Here is a 21,290-nt window from a genome sequence, read left to right as displayed (position 1 = left end):
GACCACTTTCATTCATACAAATATTGCGATACTGATTCAGCACTCACTGAGCATCTGCTGCAGGGCCCTGAGGACACTGTGGGGACAACATGCCCCTTACAGAGACCAGGCCAGAGTGGGAGACAGACTTCAAGTAGATAATCACAAATCAGTGTGCAATGACACACTGAGATTGTGCTGCTAGTGAGAGAGTATTAATCTGTGGGGTGAGGAAGGTCTCCATTGCCCTCTCTGAATTCCCTTAGTCGCTCCAAACTCCTGCAAGGTAGGGTCTGGGGCGCCCCCTGCTGCCCGCTAGGCCCTAGCACTGGCACCTCTCACCACACGTCCCAAGGCCCACAGGGCCAGGGCCAACCCCACATCGGTTGCAGAGCTCCAGCCTCCCCCTCCTCTGTCCCTGTTGAGGCTCCTGCACCCCAGCACCTCCTGCTCCATGCCCCCTTGCCAGCCAGGGCAGAGAAGAGTCTTCTCTATTAGGCTTCAGTGACAGGGAGGTTTTTAAGGGACGAGGCGCCTCTTGGGAGAATAAAGCATTGGCTGAGGTCCGCTGGGTGCCCAGTCCCAGGTTGGGTGGGTGGCCAAGGAGACCCAGGCCCTGCCAAAGAAAAGAAGGAAGTTCACAGCAGAGTGGAGAGAGACAGCACTTGGTCCTTCTAGAGCTGGCCTCAGTCCTCCTTGCAGCCTCTGACCGTGTTCAGAGCGTCCAGAGGAGGCAGCAAAGGCACCTTTTCTTGGAGATGAAAGCTTCAGGACTCACAGAGGCACCTCTGGCCCATGCTGGAAATGCAGGTAGCTCCAAGTGGCCTTACAACTACCCTGTCTCAAAAAGATAAGAAAAGAAAAAAAAATTAAATTAAAATAATGAATAAAAAAGAGGAGGGCCAGGTGCGGTGGTTCACGCCTGTAATCCCAGCACTTTGGGAAGCCGAGGCAAGTGAATCACAAGGTCAAGAGTTTGAGACCAGCCTGGCCAACGTGGTGACACGCCATCTCCACTAAAAATACAGAAATCAGCCGGGCATGGTGGCATGCACCTGTAATCTCAGCTACTCAGGAGGCTGAGGCAGGAGAATCGCTTGAACCCAGGAAGCAGAGGTTGCAGTGATCTGAGATAGCACCATTACATTCCAGCCTGAGCGACAGAGCAAGACTCCGTCTCAAAAAAAAAAAAAAAAAAAAGATACAAAGGAGATTGGCCAGGAGTGGCGGCTCATGTCTTTAATACCAGTGCTTTGGGAAGCTGAATCAGGAAGATCGCTTGAGCCCATGAATTCAGGACCAGCCTGAGCAACATAGTGAGACCTCATCTCTACTGAAAAAACAGAAAAAAAAGAGAGACAGGGTCTCACTCTTTGAGATAGGGTCTCACTCCACTGCCTAGGCTACAGCGCAGTGGTGCAGTCACAGCTCACTGTAGCCTTGAATTCCTGGGCTCAAGTGATCCTCCCACCTGAGCCCTCAGTCTCTCAAAGTGCTGGGATTACAGGCATGAGCCACCATACCTGCCTGAAGAAAAATTTTTTTAAGAGATAATAAAATATGGACTTCAAGGCAGCCTTTTGGGGTTCAGGTGGACCCCCTGTCAAGAGTCAGAGGGAGGGAAGAAAGGATGGGGGTTCAGTCAAGCAGGTGGCTTAAGGGCAAGCTCACTGTAGCAGAGTGTTTCTTGGCCCCCAGTGCTCCAAGCCAGGCCTGAGCTCAGAAGTGTCTACGCCAGCCCATTCTGAGGAAACGTGGGTAGGGATACAGGGTCCCTGGTTGCTGGCTGGAGAGACTTTCAGTGGGTAGGAGGGAGGCTGTCAGATTTAGCAAATAAAAATATAGGACATGTAGTTACATTCAAATTTCAGAGAGTAGTTTCTCAGTACATTTTCCAAATATTGCATCCTGTATTTTCCCTGGCATTCCTAGTGGGAAGCCTCAGGTCCCTCTTTCCACTGTGTTCCAGGCAGGCGGCTGAGGCAGGGGCATGGTTTTTCATATTTTATACACTGTGGCAAATCCTAAACTATCCCAACAACCCCAACATGGTCACAGCTACAGTGTGAGAACAATGGAAAAGGGGGTGCAGCCAGTGACCCAGGACACAGCTGGTCCTGTCTTAACTCAGCCACAGCCTCCCTTATACCTGACATTCCAATCCAACGCTGAACAGAAGCTCCATAGTGTCCTTGAAGGACCTCTGCCCCCCAGAGCTCACAAGCCCATTTATTTGCTGTCTCAGCTCAACATCTAAAGAGTTCAGATTGGTGGGAGCACTGTTCACAATATCCAAGAGATTGGAGCAACCTAAATATCCATTGACAGATGAATGGATAAAGAAAATGTATACACATACAATGGAATATTATTCAGCCTTAAAAAAGAAGGAAATCCTGTCCTGTGCTACAGCATGGATGAACCTGTAGGAAATAATGCTAAGCAAAACAAGCCAGTCACAAAAAGACAAATGCTGTATGATTCCACTTATAGGAGGTACTTAGAGTAGTCAAAATCATAGAGCACAAAGTAGAAAGGTGGTTGCCGGGGGCTGCGGGGAGGAGGAAGAGAATTGATTAGCAGGCACACAGTCAGGATGGGAGGGTGGTTCCGGAGCTCTGCTGCCCATCAATGGCATGTGGTTGACAATATTGTACTTTACACTTGGAAATTGTTGGGAGGGTGAATTTTTTTAAAATTTTTTTAATTTTTGAGACAGGGTCTCATTCTGTCATCCAGGCTGGAGTACAGTGGCACGATCTTGGTTTACTGCAACCTCTGCCCTCCCCCAGGCTCAAGCATTCCTCCCACCTCAGCCTCCCGAATAGCTAGAACTACAGGCACACACTACCACGCCCAGCTTTTTTTTTTTTTGTATTTTGTTTAGTAGAGCCAGGGTCTAGCCATGTTGCTCAAGCTGGTCTCAAACCCCTGAGCTCAAGCAATCCCAAAATGCTGGATTACAAGTGCCTGGCCTGGGAGAGTGAATTTTGCGTTTTGGGGGTTTTTTGTTTGTTTTACTGCAGTTTAAGAAAACAAAATACTGTATAGGAAATAAAAAAACAAAAAACCTTGCTACATGCAATATCACCCAACTGCTTTGTTGCAACAAGCATAATGTAAAGCAAAAGAAACCATTTTATTTTACTTTTGGGGATTTTTTTTTTTTTTTTTTAAGATAGTTTCACTCTGTTACCCAGGCTAGAGTGCAGTGGCACGACCTTGACTCACTGTAACCTCCACCTCCTGGGTTCAAGCAATTCTCATGCCTCAGCCCCACAAGTAGCTGGCATTATGGCACTCACAACCGGCTAATTTTTGTATTTTTAGTAGAGACGGGATTTCACCACATTGGCCAGGCTGGTCTCAAACTCCTGGCCTCAAGTGATCCGCCCGCTTCAGCCTCCCAAAGTGCTGGGATTACAGGCGTGAGCCACCGCGCCCGGCCATCAGAAGAAACCATTTTAAAACAGTTTTGTTAAAAAAGAGTTCATGTTGGGCCTCTGCTTTTCCTAGAGCACCATCTGTGACTCCCCTAAGTCCCCCAACTCAAACTCACTCAAAGTTCTTTTGAAATTATAATCAACACCCTTCCCTAAAAGACTTTTTGTACACTGCTCTAGGAAATTACGACTGACCCAGGGGTGAGAAGTCTTCTCTTCGCCACTGACTCGATGGACCCAGCTACTTGGGAGATACTTCTGTATCTGTACAATGGGAGAATAGGTTGCAGCATATCTGTCACCTCTGAAGTCCATCTCCTGTGGGAATGGGCCGTGGTCAGAGGGCAAGGGAAAGCTTTCCAGTGTTACCAGATGGAAGGTCTTGACTGTGAGTTGTCCAGGTTCTCATGCATTGAACAAAGAATTGAACAAAACACACAAAGAAACAAAAGAACAAAGCAACGAAAGAGGCAATGAAGGCGATTTACTGAAGTAGAAGTACACTCCACAGAGTGGGAGCAGGCTTGAGCAAGCCGCTCCAGAGCCCCATTGCAATATTCTTTAGGGTCTTTATTAAGCTAAAAGAATTTGGTGGCTGGTGGATTAGAGCTCACGCCTGTAATCCCAGCACTTTGGGACGCTCAGGCTGGTGGATCATTTGAGGCCAGGAGTTCGAGACCAGTCTGGTCAACATGGTGAAACCCAGTCTCTACTTAAAAAAAAAAAAGAAAAAAAGAAAAAGTTGAGCATGGTGGTATGCCTGTGGTCCCAGCTACTCTGGAGGCTGAGATGGGAGGATTGATTGAACCTAGGAGGCAGAGTTTGCAGTGAGTGGAGATCAAGCCACTGCAATCCAGCCTGAGTGACAGGGCAAGATTCCGTCTCAAAAACAAAAAAAGAATTTGGTAACATCTCTAGTTGCCCTTTAGAGGCCTCCAGTTGGTTACACCCTATGACAGATTGACCGGCAATTTATCAGAGCTGAAGTGGATACTTGGCCCGTGGTCAATCAGAGGCTGAAGTGGAAATTTCTGTCTTGTTATCACAGGAGTGAGGATGTGGCCTGTTTGCTGCCTAATCTTACCTAGAACTGGCTGCACCTGCTGTTCTTTTGCTTATTCCTTGACCCTTGGTGACCCTAATTCCCTATTCTCCTGTCTCACCAGGGCCCTTTAACTTGAGGCCAGCTGGGTGAGGTGGGGCTGGCTGGCAGAAGGGGCTGGGTGAGCCTCCAGACAAGACTTGGGCAGAGGAGAAAAGGAAGAAGCTTTATCCACTCGGCTTGGCACCTTTGCACAATCCGAACACCACTGTGGCGGCTGACTCATCTGTCACCAGGTGAGGGTGCTGTTAGGAGCACAGGATTAGTCATGGGCGTGGTCATGGGGTGAGGTGCCAGGTCGGGCTGGGACAGTGGCAGGGTGAAACATGGAGCAGGGCCTTGAGGCACTGGCAGAGAAGAGGAGGCACCCATCCTCAGGCTTGGAAGGGGGCTAGGCCTCCCTGGTAGGGATGGAGGCCTCTGTCTTTGGGATAATGCTCAAGTGGGTTGCCTCGCGTCTAGAGGTTTGTACTCAGTGGGTGGTCCCCCTTATTCTTCCCTTCATTCTTGAACTCCTGACCTCAGGTGATCCGCCCACCTCAGCCTCCCAAAGTGCTGGGATTATAGACGTGAGCCACTGCTCCCGGCCACTTCCCTCCATTCTCAATGAACAGTAAGCAACATGTGGCCATTCAAGTCTAGAGAATTTGTCCATGAATCCACCACGGAGGAGGAAGCCGCTAGAAATGGAATTTTGTGGGCCTTGGGGTAATGGAGAATTATTGACCTGTATTTCTGTCCCTTAGTTTCCTCATTTGCTAATAAGGATGAGAGTTCCTGCTGGACCCACCATGCAGGGTGGCTGAGAGGCTCAAAGTGGACATGGGTATGAAGTGGACAAAATGAGGAGCCACAAAAGGTGTTAGAGGAGGGCAGGATGCAGTGGTACAGCAGAGCACTCACAGACTTGCCGACTGACCAGAGGCAAGGAGGCCAGAGGGATTTGTTTACCAACTCTCACTTCCCAGAATCTGAGCCAGTAAGCCCTGTTTGTTTACAAGTTTTCACTGGCCTCCCTAAACCCAACTGTGGTCTGGGGTCAGGGTTGGGACTGGCCAGGTGCAGCCCCTAGATGGGGGCTGGTTGCAAACAGCTGATGGTCAGAGAAGCAGCTCCAGCGACATATCTGACAGTCAGCTGCCTGGGCGAGAAAACCACCCAGCTCCCCAGCCTTGTGGGTTACTCAGGCCCCTTGTCAGCTCTGTGGTCATCCTGCACACCTGAAACCTTGTAACCCGAGAGGCTAGAGGTAGTTGGATAGGAGATCCCTCCTGTGCCCTCACCTTACCCCTTTTGCAAAAAAGGAACCTTCCATTGCTAGGGATTGAATGTTGTGATCAACATGAAACTCAGAAGAACAGCCAAGGGTTTGCAGAAGCCAAAGAGGAAAAGTGACTCAGCAAAATAAACTTTCACCTGTGGATACTCTGAACTGTTATTTTGGGACTCTGGGACCCTGCCTGGTTGTAGTGTCTGTTGCTTGGTATCAAAGCATTGCTCCCTAAATGCCAGCTGGAATATTCATGCCCATTCCTTACTGAGGTAGCATCCTAGGAGGCTTGGGAGGGAGGTCTGATGGATGGTCCTGATCTCTGCCACATCCAGGTAAGAGTCACAAGTGAAGCCTGGGCAACCTGGCGAAACCCCATCTCTACAAAAAGATACAAAAGTTTGCCGGGTGTGGTGGCGTGCATCTGTAGTCCCAGCTACTCAGGAGGCTGAGGTGGGAGGATTGCCTGAGTCCAGGAGGCTGCAGTGAGCTGTGATCATACCACTGTACCCCAGCCTGGGTAGCAGAGTAAGACCCTGTCTCAAAAAAAAAAAAATGTCTCAAGTGAGCCAATGTCACAGGAGGAGTGGACATGCCCCTGTAGAGGCATCGGGAATCAGAGGGGACTCTCTAGAAAAGGGTAAATCTTAGGGACTCCTCTCCCCTCCAGGAATGCCTCCATCCCATCAAGAAAGGGCATGGGATTGGAACTAACTTGCCCCATCAATTTTAACTCCTTCATGGCCCTCATCTGAAAAGCCTCATTTGGTTTGTAGGACCTCTGAGTTTGGGGAGAGTGTGAGAGCTCATTTCATCCAACCACTGTTCCATGGAGTTCCCCTCTCTAGGAGAGACCGTTTGAATTCCAACGACAGCCCATCATTTGAAAGGCAGCCCACAGCTGTGTTAAAAAGGTCTTTCTTAAATTCAATTGTAATGTCTCTTTGACACCTGACATTTCTATTCACAGGTCTTCTTGAGTCCTGGAGTCATAGATGAAGTCCAATTCACTTTCACTGGGCAGTCTTTGGACTATTTCATAACAGTTGAGCTACTCTGCCCACTTGATTTTTCAAGTTCAGTATTTTCCTAGGGGGTTAAAACAGGGTATTCTCCCTCCTCCATCCATTACACTTCTCCAGCTTAATGGATGAAACCACCATACTGCTCCATTGTCCAGGCAAAGACAGTCCCAGGTCAGAGGTTTTTTTGTTTTGTTTTCTGTTTTTTTGAGACAAGATCTCGCTTTGTTGCCTAGGTTGGAGTGAAGTGGCATGATCATGGCTCACTGCAGCCTCTACCTCTCAGGCTCAAGTAATCCTTCTGCCTCAGCCTCCTCAGTAGCTGGGACCACAGGTGTGCACCACTATGCCCAGCATTTTTATTTTTATTTTTATTTTTGGTAGAGATGAGGTCTTGCTATGTTGCCCAGGCTGGTCTTGAACTTCTGGCTTAAAGTGCTCCCCCAACTTTGGCCTCCCAAAGCGCTCGGGTTGCCTGTGTGAGCCACGGCACCCAGCCTTCTTCTTTTCCCTTTTTTTTTTTTTTTTTTTGAGACGGAGTCTCACCCTGTCACCCAGGCTGGAGAGCAATGGCATGATCTCAGCTCACTGCAACCTCCGCCTCCCGAGTTCAAGCCATTCTCCTGCTTCAGCCTCCCAAGTAACTGGGACTACAGGCATATGACACCAAGCCCAGCTAATTTTTGTATTTTTAGTAGAGACGGGGTCTCACCATGTTGGCCAGGCTGGTCTTGAACTCCTCACCTCAAGTGATCCACCCTCCTCGGCTTCCCAGAGTGCTGGGATTACAGGCATGAGCCACTGTGCCTGGCTGCCGCCGCCTTCTTTCTTTTTGTTTTTGAGACTGATCTCACTCTGTCGTCCAGGCTGGAGTGCAGTGGTGCAATCGTAACTCACCGCAGCTGTGACCTCATGGACTCGAGCGATCCTTCTGCTTCAGCTTCCCAAAGTGCTGGGAATACAGGCATGAACCACTGCAACTGGGAGGAGGTCAGAGTGTCAGAGAAGTGTCAGAGAGGGGAGGGGTGCTGTCTGGGCTCCCCACTCCTAGCTGTCTTCTACAGTGAGTCTCCATCTCCACCCCCAGGGCCTAGCCAGGCTTTTGGTGCGTAGGCAGCAGTGCCTGCTGTTTCAACAGCTTCATCTTGTGTTTAATCTTCCCCATCATCAGTACCACACATTTTGGTACACATGCTCAACAGTCATTTCAGCATTTTGAGGACACATGTCTGTCCAGATGGTCTCAACTTCAAATAGTCTGTCCTAATCTGATGGCCCCATGAGCAGACTATCCTGGGGGATCACTGGCTTCTACCTTGGCTTGGAAAACATGGCCATATGTCATAAAATTGTTGGTGTTGGAATTGGTGTTAGATAGTTCAGGCCTCATGCTCTGTGGTCTTACCCTCCACTCTTGCCTCCTAGGACACTCTCCACGTGGCACCTCTTCAGGCACTGAGCTCTACCAGCTCCCAAATTGCTGTGTGCTCTTTCCTGCCTCCACACCTTTGTCTTTGCTGATCTCTCTGCTTGGAATATCCCCTCTTGCTCCTTCTCCGCTAAACCAGTTTGTACCCCGAGATTCAGCTCTAGTTCTCCTTTCTATAAACCTCCTCCATAATGTGTGGAAGCCTTCTCCTTTTGCCTTCCATTTTGTCTTGGCCAGATCTCTGCACATTTTCTTTATGCCATGCCAGCCCCCAGCAGGCAGGTGTTCAGGAAGTGCTTGCTGAGTGGCTGACTAAAAGGCAGGCAGACAGAAAGTGGGACCAAGCACCCAAGCCAGAATCCAACACTTCAACACAATTGGTTAAGTTCCTGGTGATAACCAATCATTTCCCTTATGTAAGGTTTTGTGTGTGAGAGAAACAGAGAAAAGAGACAATCTTGTGAGTAGGAACCTTGCCCTTGATTTTGCCCAGCCCAGCACTGTCCTAAGGAGTGGGCAAAAAGGCCATCCAGTCCCAGGTCATCAGTAGGGTCAAGGTATCACTTTTCCAAGGAGGAAGGCAGATTGAGTAAATCCAAGAGGGGCTCCACTGCCACCCAACTGCCAGAGGATTCAAGGGACTCATGATTCTGAGCCTGGCCCTAAATAGAAGTTGAGGTGGGAAAAAACTCAGAGTGTTCTCTAAATAGCTTCATGCCCTTGCCATCTGCTGCCAGGCAGTCAGGAAAGAAATCATTACATGGTTTCCTTCAGGAGCTGTAAGAGTTGTGTTCTCATACAATGGAGCCCCTAGTCACAAACAAGCTCCCACCTACTTTCCCTCTCTGGGACCCAGAACAGGGCTAGAGCTCACCTGTTCTGTCTATCACCCAAAGAGGGGCTCCTGGACTCTCAGTTCTCAAAACTGAAGTCCCTGGAATGGAAGAAGGTCAACTTGCTTCTCTCCAGACTACAATCAATCTGGTTTGGTTTCTGATTAGTAAATCAGGAAATGGGTCTAGTGACTTCAACTCAAACCCAGGGGCTTGGAGAGAACCCTAAGAATGGTGCTGTTACTTTGTAATGTTTGCCATCTCTCCAGCTTCTGAGATGTTACTAATCGCACATGAAACAAGACTATAATACCATCAAATTTCACATTAAATTCCTTTTAACTCAAAAAACCAGGGAACAGGCTGGGCATGGTGGCTCACACCTGTAATCCCAGCACTCTGGGAGGCTGAGGCAGGTGGATTGCTTGAGGTCAGAAGTTCGAGACCAGCTTGGCCAACATAGTGAAACCCCATCTCTACTAAAAAAAAATAAATTCAAAAATTAGCCAGTTGTGGTGGTGCACGCCCGTAGTGCCAGCTACTTGGGAGGCTGAGGCACAAGAATTGCTTGGACCTAGGATGCAGCAAGCCAAGGTTGCACCACTGCACTCCAGCCTAGGTGACAGAGCAAGACTGTCTCAAAAAATGAATAAATAAGTTCCTTTCAGCTCAAGAAACCAGGGAATAGGTGGGGCACAGTGGCTCACACCTGTAATCCCAGCACTCTGGGAGGCCAAGGCAGGTGGATCACTTAAGGTCAGGAGTTCAAGACCAGCCTGGCCAACAGGACAAAACCCCATCTTTACTAAAAATATAAAAATTAGCCAGGCATGGTGGTGTATGCCTATAGTCTCAGCTACTCAGGAGGTTGAGGCAGGAGGATCACTTGAGCCTGGGAAGCAGAGGTACGGGGAGTCGAGATCCCACCATTACACTACAGCCTGGGCGACAGAGTGAGACTCTGTCTCAAAAAAACGAAAACAACACACACACACCCCCCCCCCAAGAAACAAAATTCTCCATTTTACGCACCCCCCATCCCCCAGCAAGTACTTCTCTCTCTTCCATCCTTACCTAACCTTCAATGATCTTTCCTCATGACATCCACATGACATGCTTCATGCAAAGTTTCGTGACTAAAGGAATCTGTTACCCACTATCCCAAACCTCTTCAATACAATCAAGCCAAAAAACTATTCAGTTTCTTTTTATAACATTATCAGCTTATTTGTAGTAGCATATTGCCATCACTGAAGTCACAGTGACCTTAGTACACATCTTAGGCCAGGTGCCATGGCTCATGCTGTAATTCTAGCACTTTGGGTGGGAGGCCGAGGCAGGAGGATTGCTTGAGGCTAGGAGTTTGAAACCAGCCTGGGCAACATAGCAAGACCCTGTCTCAACAACAACAACAACAAAAATATATATATGTGTGTGTGTGTGTGTGTGTGTGTGTGTGTGTGTGTGTATATATATATATATATAAAAACCAGATGTGGTGGTGTGTGCCTGTAGTCTCAGCTACTTAGGAGGTTGAGGTGGGCTGATCCCTTTACCCCAGGAGGTTGAGGCTACAGTTAGCTATGATTGCAGCTGCAGTCCAGCCTGGGTGACAGAGACTCTGTCTTGGAAAAAAAAATCTCAAATTGTTCTCCATAATGCCCCCAGAATAAAAATCCACATTCCAAGGTAAGACTTAATTTGTTTACCAAGTAGTAGCAAGAAAAGTATTGAGCCTTGGTGTCTAATTTTAAATAAATTAAGAGGCTTTATAAACATAGGCCTTGACTTTTGTCAATTAACTAAACCCCCAGTTGAACCGTGAGTAAGGGACTCTGCAGAAATAGAGCCTATTTTAGGATCTCTGTTTTGTTTTAGAATCTTTGTTTTTTTTTTTTGTTTTTTTTTTTTTTTTGAGACAGAGTCTCGCTCTGCCGCCCAGGCTGGAGTGCAGTGGCCGGATCTCAGCTCACTGCAGGCTCCGCCTCCCGGGTTCACGCAATTCTCCTGCCTCAGCCTCCCCAGTAGCTGGGACTACAGGCGCCCGCCGCCTCACCCGGCTAGTTTTTTGTATTTTTTAGTAGAGACGGGGTTTCACCGTTTTAGCCAGGATGGTCTCGATCTCCTGACCTTGTGATCCGCCCATCTCGGCCTCCCAAAGTGCTGGGATTACAGGCTTGAGCCACCGCGCCCGGCCCCCAGAGATTTTTTTTGAGCATTGGTCCCTTCAGTGCATTCACTCTTTCTATCTACTTGTTAGTTTTTTTCCTTTTTTTTGAGACAAGGTCTCACTGTGTTGCCCAGGCTAGAGTGCAGTGGCACAATCACGGCTCACTGCAGCCTCGAACTCCGGGGCTCAAGCAGTCCTTCCACCTCAGCTTCTGAATAGGACTACAGGTATGTGCCACTATGCCCAGCTAATTTTTTAATAGAAGCAGGGTCTTGCTATGTTGCCAAGGCTGATCTTGAACTCCTGGCCTCAAGCAGTCCTCCTGCCTCAGCCTCCCAAAGTGCTGGGACTGCAGGTATGAGACATTGCTCCCAGCTTCTACTTGTTAGTTTCAACTCAACAAATAACATAAAGGTCCATAGGTAAATATTATTTTTACCCGGGCTGGAGTGCAATGGCGCAATCTTGGCTCACTGCAACATCCACCTTCTGGGTTCAATCAATTCTCCTGCCTCAGCCTCCCGAGTAGCTGGGATTACAGGCATGCACCACCATGCCCGGCTAATTTTGAATTTGTAGTAGAGATGGGGTTTCTCCGTGTTGGTCAGGCTGGTCTTGAACTCCTGACCTCAGCTGATCTGCCCGCCTCGGCTTCCCAAAGTGCTGGGATTACAGGCATGAGCCACTGCGCCTGGTTCCATAGGTAAATATTCTGATAGGCCCAACTGTAATAGAGTTGTGATGGATTATATTGAAGAGGTAGCACAAAGCTTGTTGTCATTGCTGTACATTGTTAGTGGGAAGGTTAAAGGGATGGCTATAGGAAGGTTTTATATTTGGATTTAAATCTCTAACTTGATAATCCTTACCAAAAATCATTACACCCTTTTTTGTGTCACTGATTGACTAAGGATCATTTATTATTAGCAATATTGTTATATTAATATTTCTCCTAAATGAAAAATTTAGACTTCAGCTTCAGAAAAAGCTGAGGCCAGGTGTGGTGGCTGATGCCTGTAATCCCAGCACTTTGGGAGGCTGTAGTAGGAGGATACCTTCAGCCAGGAGTTCAGTTGTTGAGTTGAAACTAACAAGTAGAAGCTGGGAGCAATGTCTCATACCTGCAGTCCCAGCACTTTGGGAGGCTGAGGCAGGAGGACTGCTTGAGGCCAGGAGTTCAAGATCAGCCTTGGCAACATAGCAAGACCCTGCTTCTATTAAAAAATTAGCTGGGCATAGTGGCACATACCTGTAGTCCTATTCAGAAGCTGAGGTGGGAGGACTGCTTGAGCCCCGGAGTTCGAGGCTGCAGTGAGCCGTGATTGTGCCACTGCACTCCAGCCTGGGCAACACAGTGAGACCCTGTCTCAAAAAAAAAAAGGAAAGGGCAACATAATGAGACCCTGTCCCCACAAAAAAAAAAAAAAAAAAAAAAAAAGAAAAGAAAGAAAGAAAGAAAGGGAAGAAAGGGAAAGGGAAGGAAAGGAAAAAGAAAGAAAAGAAGTCCAGGTGCGGTGGCTCATGCCTGTAATCCCAGCACTTTGGGAGGCTGAGGTGGGTGGATCACCTGAAGTCAGGAGTTCAAGACCAGCCTGGCCAACATGGTGAAACCCCATGTCTACCAAAAATAAAAAAAATTAGCTGAGCATGGTGGCACGTGCTTATAATCCCAGCTACTCAGGAGGCTGAGACAGGAGAATCACTTGAAGCTGGGAGGCAGAGGTTGCAGTGAGCGGAGATTGCGCCACTGCAGTCCAGTCTGGGCAACAAGAGCAAAACTCCATCTCAAAAAAAAAAAAAAAAAAACAGGCCGGATGCGATTGCTCACACCTGTAATCCTAGCACTTTGGGAGGCCAAGGTGGGTGGATCACGAGGTCAAGAGATAGAGACCATCCTGACCAACATGGTGAAACCTCGTCTCTGCTAAAAATACAAAAATTAGCTGGGTGTGGTGGCACGTGCCTGTAGTCTCAGCTACTCGGGAGGCTGAGGCAGGAGAATCACTTGAACCTGGGAAGTGGACGTTGCAATAAGCCAAGATCGTGTCACTGTACTCCAGCCTGGGCAACAAGAGCAAAACTTCATCTCAAAAAAAAAAAAAAAAAAAAAAACAGAAAGAGAAAGAAGGAGGGAGAGAGAGAGAGAGAGAAAGAAGGAAGAAGAAAGAGAGAGTGTATATAAAAAAGAAAAGAAAAAAACTGAGAAGCTTGTTAAAGAGTCAGATTCCTGCCTCCCACTTCCACCCCCAGATCTACTGAATCACAATCTCTGGTAGGATTTTTTTAAGCATGTGTGTGTGTGTGTGTGTGTGTGTGTGGTTTAAAGCTCTCCAGGAGATTCTGTGCATACTAGAGAACCTTAATGTAGATAAAATGGTTGTCTTATTTTTCACATTTCAACTGAGTCGACATTGTGTACTACTTCAGTTTGTCCATAAGTTGTTTTCAGTTTTACCGCACAAATTAGGCCTTGGTACTTGAGCAAAGGTACCTTAGAATCCTTGCACTAAGAAAAAGTTCTACAATCTTTGTAATTTTCAAAGTCCAAGAAATTTCTAATGAACAAAATGAAAATTATAGTTGGATAATAAAAATGGAACTTGACACTAGAGTTCTTCAAGACCAGATTAGTATTTTATTTTTCCCTTCCTGACATTCAAATTCATGGGAGGTGAAAAGATAAAAGAACATAATCAAAATAACATATAAACACAATTCAAAAACGTTTAACCATCTATTATAGCTCTTTGTTGTAAAACACACAAACAGAAACATCTTCGTATAAATTATCCTTAATAATCTGTATACACTGTGAAACAGTTGAAAATTCACACCAAGATCCTAGTGCAAGCAGCAGTGTACAAAAGTGCAAACAAGGTTAGTGATTAACAACTTACCATCAATTTACCACTTCAACATACTTTACATTCAGCCAAATACTGAAGGCTTCACCATGGAAAAACACTTTTATCACTTTTAAATTAACTTGACTACATTTACCCTGAGTGCTCTTGCCTCAGTATGGCAACTGATTATGAGTTCAGGTTAGGAGCAACACCAGGGAATATAGAAACCCATGTTAAGTTAGCCATTCTGACGTGAATCTATACTTGAAAACAATCCCAAAGAAAACCTGTATGTCAAAAATGGAACTGTTCCTGCCTTTCACCCCAAAATATGTAAAACTAAATCTAAGCCACTATTTAAAATGCATGCTGACCAGGTGCAGTGGTTCACACCTGTAATCCTAGCACTTTGGGAGGCTGAGGCAGGCAGATCACGTGAGGTCAGAAGTTCGACAAGCCTGGACAACATGGTGAAACCCCGTCTCTACTAAAAATACAAAAATTAGCCAGCTGTGGTGGTGGATGCTGTAATCCCAGCTACTTGGGAGGCTGAGGCGGAAGAATCACTTGAAGCTGGGAGGTGGAGGTTGCAGTGAGTGGAAATCACACCGCTGCACTCCAGCCTGGGCGACAAAGTGAGACTCCATCTCAAAAAAAAAAAAAAAAAAAAAAAAAGTATGCTGAAGAATCCATCTACTCCAGTGCAGCTTTTAAACTCAGTTTCCTATTTCTGCCCTAAAATCTATTTGGGGCAGGGGACACACCTGAAACAAAGTTGGCTTTGGATAGCTTCACTTACTTTCCTTTGATTACTTTGGATTCTGTTTAAAAGTATGATGAAAGCCGTGAACAACAATTAGTGCCATTAAATATATTAGCTATTTAATGCTCTAAATTATAAGGACAAAAATTAATTGGTTCAGAACTGCATCTTTAATAGACTCTGTAGCTTCCCTTGACACTAGAGGATCTTTAAAATCCAGGTGTTGGGTGGGAATTTGCGAGGGGAATGGTTATAGGGTTCAGAAGTGGAAACATGGTTTTAATAAAATTCCAGTCACTTTACACAGAGGCAGAGTCACATATCCCAAGAGCTGGTTCTTTTATTTGGTTAAAAAGCACTAACTTGAATTTCAAAAGAAGGATAATAATGGAAATGACCAGAAGCATCAACATGTAGTTTTAGCCTGGGCACAGTGGCTCATGCGTATAATCCCGGCACTTTGGGAGGCCGAGGCGGGTGGATCACTTGAGGTCAGGAGCTCAAGACCAGCCTGGCCGAATGATGAAACCCTGTCTCTACTAAAAATACAAAAATTAACTGGGCATGTGGGGTGCACCTGTAATCCCAGCTACTCAGGATGGTGAGGCACGAGAATCGCTTGAACCCAGGAGGCAGAGGTTGTAGTAAGCCAAAATCGCACCACTGTACTCCAGCCTGGGCAACAGAGTGAGACTTCGTCTCCAAAAACAAACAAACAAACATGCAGTTTTGATAATTTAGTCCTTAATTGAAGCACACTGTTTTCCTCAACTCTTGTATTTATAGCAAAGCCTCTGGCTTTTAATACAGGCTACCTTTTATTCCCTATTAATTTTGCATTAAGAAACTTGTTTGCTAATTTCTATTTTTGAATTGTTTCTTGAAGATTTTTTGATGCTTCACCAACTTTTTACATATGTTTAAAATGATTTAAACAATATGCTCCAAATTAAATGAACAGAAGGAATTTTGAGAGATTTCCCTTTATGTAGCTATTCTCAGTGCACTCTGGTCAAATTTTACTTGGCAATAAATCCTTGCAAACTTCAGTCATTTAAGTGACTAACAAGACTGAAATACCACATTGAGTCACTTACCAAATACAGTTTCAGAAAATGTAAACCTTTCTCCTGAAACTCTCCAATTATGTTAACTAGAACTATCTGTTTCTAATGATGGACCATATGAAATGCTGGGTTTTGAATGTAGTTAATAAAATAATTTTCTAGAAGGCAAGAAACACTATTATCACAGTTATCACCCTATTTTAATGATTTATATGTAGTTTATGTGCTGGAAAGCACTATAAAGAAGTATGAGCCAGTTGAAAATTGGCTGGGCATGGTGGCTCATGCCTGTAATCCCAGCACCCTGGGAGGCTTAGGTGGGTAGATCACGAGGTTAGGAGTTCGAGATCTGCCCACCTAAGCCTGGCCAACATAGTAAAACCCCATCTCTACTAAAAATACAAAAATTAGCTGGGCATGGTGGTGTGCGCCTGTAGTCCCAGCTACTTGGGAGGATGAGGCAGGAGAATCACTTGAACCCAGGAGGTGGAGGTTGCAGTAAGCTGAGATCGTGCCACTGCACTCTAGCCTGGGCAACAAAGCAAGACTCCGTCTCAAAAAAAAAAAAAGAAAAAAGAGCTGGTTGAAAACTAAGAAAAGAAACAATGTTCTGCTTTTATGCTATAAACCACAAAAAATTTGTATATGGATCCAGGTACACAAAACTAAAATTTAGGTCTACACAGGCAGTATCTGTGTTCGTATATCTTTGGCACTCACACAAAGATACTGGTTTAAACCAACAGTGAATAATTTTCTTATTCACTGGAGAATAAGAGAAATGTCTGTTCTCCAATTAAAAAATGCCATAATCTCCATTCTAAAAATTCACTGAGATAAACTGAAATCTATCAATTTAACCAGCTTGATCCAAAAGTGTAATTAACAGCAGTCAGTAAAACAGGTGTGGGATAAGAATCTCTTTAAAAGTGTAAAAGTGGTTTGAGACCTTATATTTTTACATTTCAGACTTCAGATTTTAAAAAATATTTTGGACAGTGCCTGATTTGGATGTATACCACAGTGTTAACTACACCCTAACATCTTACAGTGTGGGACACACAATTAGCCTATGTCCCCAGTACCAGTATTTACCTGGAAAATACTCCATGGATGCACATGTTCACACAGGCACATGCAGAGCTGTCTTTCCTCTGTGCTTCTACTGTTTCTTGCCATCCACTTACTTTGGTTCTCTTGAAAAAGAGCAGTACCCAGTGCATATACTCTGGAGAGGTTCTCAGAGCTGGACAGTAAGTCCTCTGGCTCAGGAACTCTGCCCCCTAAAGCTGGGAGGAAAGCTGGTTGCTGCTAAACATGGCTTCCTTTCTAGAGGCTCGGGCCATAAAAATCTTATATCTTTGGGAAAATACCCACAGTTTAGCTGTGGTCCACAAAGTGACTTTGTTTCTTTGATCCTAGTGCTACAATTAGAATGAGGGTTCTGGAGCGAGATATATTATACCAGAAAGCATTTTTCCTGGCTAGAGAAACCAGTACGTTTTTTTCCTTTATGCCAATTTACAACACAAATAATTAACTTCTTCAGTATCACAACAGATACTCTAGGAAATACTTGAAGAAAGGCAGGTCCCCGAAGGTACTAAAGACAGATAACACAAACAGGAGACAGTTATTTTTAATAAGACTTAGTTCTATTTAGTCAGAACTTAAGGAGTACTTTAAATCTATCTGGAAGAAGAAATCAATAGGCTGCAATGTCATGTTCTACTTTTCCCGTAGTGCTACTGATGTTTCTAGGAAGAGAGGGAGCACTTTTATTTTCATTTAGAAAGAAGATGAAAGTGAAACAGAATAGTCAGATTACTGAAACCAAACGTCATCTTAAGAAGTGACCTTGTCCCCTTAGCTAAATAGTAGTTCCTTCCAGTCATATTCCTCAATCCTTATCTGCTTCATAGGTTGTATTATCGATGACAAAAAGGACTGTAACTCTGACATGGACAATGGCTACAGAAATCACTAATTTTTGATATTAAAATTATTCTTGATGGAATTGGTTAAATATACTATAAAACTTGGCTTATAATCAAGATAAATCTTAAACTTGAGGGTCTTTAAAAATACATTTTTGGCACTTACCTTTCATTTTATATTACTAATGATGGGAATATAAAAAAATTCAATTTCTTAAGAAATTATAAAGCTTTTGAAAAACTAAAATTTTCTTAGTAAGCCTAGCAATGAGGCTTGCAGGCCCTATCACATGGCAAGCATAATATCTAAAAACAAAAGTTAGGTCAGGCATGGTAGCTCACGCCTGTAATCCCAGCACTTTGGGAGGCCAAGGCAGGCAGATTACTTGAGGTCGGGAGTTTGAGACCAGCCTGGCCAACATGGTGAAACCCCGTCTCTAAAACAAAATGAAACAGAACAACAACAACAAAAAGCCAAACAAACAAAAAGTCTTTGTTGTATGAAGTGAGAACTACCTGAGAGCAAATAAGAAAAAAAGAAAATTGGAAACAAGCACTTGTTTTCTTCTACCAGGATATAAAATATGCCAAAGAGTACAAAAGAGCTATAGGATAGGAACAAAATCTCCACATATCTCAGACTGACACAAAACAAGCTGTTTTATTCCTCAGATATACATGTCTCTACAATGAAACTGCACACAAGGTCCTACTTATTGCTTGCTCCAGGGAGTACCGTTAAATGTAAAGAGACTGGGAATATATCTAAATGTGGAGAGAGTGGCGCCTGTCATTGCTTTTGGGGAAGAGGCACAGATTACCCCATTGTGCACCAATAAGATTGCAGCACTTCAGAATTAGACAGCTGGGATGGAACTACAGAGCCTACCAAACTGAGAATCAACCTTGTGTACCATAAATGCGCTTTTCTTCAGAAAGCCAATCCCACAGGGACTAGGACACAGACCCCATCAGCAATGGTAGTGGCAGCATTACTAATAAAAATACACATGATTCAGGGATACATGGTATCAGGTGCAACTGACCACAACCATCTCATGGTAAATACATAAGCCTTGAGAGGCTTAAATGCTATTCTAAATATTCTGAAGGAATCTCCTTTCCCAACAACCACCTCATATGCCTAATATTAAATACTCAAATTTTCAGAGTATACTAGCTAGATAAGACACCTTTAAATGAAACATTTGCCCAACAAGGATGCCAAACATTAGAGTTTGTTTTATTGCATGACGTTTGCATAAGAAAAAATGTTATTGAAAACTGTAAGGCATCATGCAATCATTGAATAAGCTAATTATTAACTGTACACTTAAGATAGGTGGACATATAATCTAAAATTTAAAAACTAGTTCCAAAAAAGTACATAAAAAATTTAACATGATGAGCTTTTAAATATGGTTTATATTTATAGTTTCATGTTGTTAAAAAGTGCTTCAAATGTACTGCTGGAAAGTTGCTCTTTACAAATGGCGCTGGGGTGATGTCAGATTATAAACTGTAAAAACCAATTACTTTTATGGAATTAGAAAGCTAACATCGTGATATTCAAACTTACTTGAATCAGTTTTCAATTCTCACTCAAATTAAGTTGATATAACATTAATAATCTAAAAAACATCTGTTTTATAACCAGCAAAAGTCTATTGAATTCAAGTTATGCATGTTGAGCAATCAAATCTCTGAGTAAGCCTGAACGTTGACACGTGGAACCAACGTGGGTGTGTGTTAATCAATGTACTGTGCCATCCAGCGGAAGCCTTCTCCGTAACCTTGTCTTTTGAGCACACTACACATGAAAACTTCTAAGGGTCGGGCATTCAGTTCTTTCAGAGATACACTCCCCTAGAATAGAAGAGAGACATTTTGTTGGAATTTTATGAAATTAATAAAGCCCCACATCCCAGCAGAATTATAGGTTCTACTTTAGAACAAAGAATGGCTGTGATAAATCCATGACTGTGATAAAGTCATGGCTGCTTGGCATCCAAGCCCCATGAACACACAAGAAGCCTCCTTCTCTCACTCTACCTTAGGACAGGATGGCCACTCAGTGGGAAAGAGGTTAGCTTGCAAGATACCCAAGAATAAAAAAAATCTGACTTAGAAAAAAATCTGAACTGGCTGCACTAATATTAAAGACAAACATTCCCTGAGAAGGTTTACGACCAAACAAGGCATTTCCTAAAATTAATGTCGAGCTAATTTATGAAAAAGACAGAAAACGGACTAAAGTCTACTTTGTCTAACTTAAGAGCCTCCTGCTATATGCTGCAGTCTTTCTCCACCCTGAAATAGTATATGTAAACTAAGAAAATTCTGTAAGCCTCAGAGGTTCTTCCATTGTTTATCTGGATTTTTTCAATGCTGATGTTTTCCCCAAAATAAATCCTAGGAAAAGTGAATACCAAAACAATCCGTCTTAAAGCTTATTATAAAGTATATGCTCAGAAAATCCTAAAATATTCCCATAACCAAGTTTATGTCTTATTTATCTCTGGTAAACTCAGGGCCTAAACACACTACTGGTATACTTAAACACTGAAATATATCGTTTGGTGGCTAATTCTGAAAATGTATGATGAATAACTTTGAAAGCTTTAATTTAGTTTCCCATAAGCACAAGCGTTAGGCATAACTGATTCTTGACATTTTTGTTGTCACCAAGAAAAGGTTTCATTCCATGGCAGAAAGAAATGAAGACATCAAAAAGACCCACATGTATAAATGACGGTTTAAGAAAAAAAAAAGATAATGGGCTTGTATAGTTCGACAATAGTAATTTAAGAAGACATTTGTACTGTAGAATTAAACACACCCATCATAATTTTTTTTTTTACCTTTCCTGTTGTCTGACCATATAAACCAAACATCTCTCGCAACCTCTCTTCACTGATGGCTTCAGGTCTGTCGATCTTATTCCCAAGAATCAGTATAGGCACATTAGCAATGGTTTCATCTGTCATTAGTGACTGAAAAAAACAAAACAATACAAAACAAGAGTTGATATGAAACCATCCGAAGAGCTTATTTTGATATGATAAAACAGTAAAGGACTCATTCTCTACCATATCATGTCATACCAACTTTCTTTGTCAAACTTTCCCCACATTTTAAATTGACCTCAATGAAACCATAAGCTCAATTCTTCTGTCTTCCTACGACTCTTCCTGTGAATGTTTACTCTGCTCACCCTGTAAAGCAGTGACACAGAGTGTACAGAGCCAGCACCTTAGAGGTGGACAGATCTGGTTTCACTTCTGGTTCTGCTGCTTCTGAGATGTGACTTTGGGCAAGTTAGCCTGACTGAAGCTCCAGAGAGAATTAGGAACAGTAGCATCCACCCTATGAAGTTGAGAATTAAATGAAGTAATACGCACAGTCTCTGGAACAAAGTAGGAACTCAGG

At 44.2% G+C, this 21,290-nt stretch overlaps 1 protein-coding gene across 2 annotated transcripts in view; it reads right to left on the bottom strand.

Annotated features, from left to right (window-relative positions):
* Positions 1–18,497: 18,497 nt before the first annotated feature.
* The window catches only part of LOC105467136 (secretion associated Ras related GTPase 1B), a 47,492-nt gene continuing 44,699 nt past the window's right edge, over positions 18,498–21,290 (bottom strand). For both annotated transcript variants that reach the window (XM_071098439.1, XM_011716554.2), the window contains exons 6-7: positions 20,723–20,854; positions 18,498–19,727 (exon numbers count right to left, since the gene is read on the bottom strand). In XM_071098439.1, coding sequence (XP_070954540.1) covers positions 19,611–19,727; positions 20,723–20,854 — 249 coding nt within the window. In that variant the 3' untranslated portion in view covers positions 18,498–19,610. The remainder of the gene's footprint in view (positions 19,728–20,722; positions 20,855–21,290) is intronic.

The sequence above is a fragment of the Macaca nemestrina genome, chromosome 6 (assembly GCF_043159975.1).
Source record: "Macaca nemestrina isolate mMacNem1 chromosome 6, mMacNem.hap1, whole genome shotgun sequence".
NCBI lineage: Eukaryota > Metazoa > Chordata > Mammalia > Primates > Cercopithecidae > Macaca > Macaca nemestrina.
This window is presented reverse-complemented; position numbering and strand designations above follow the sequence as displayed.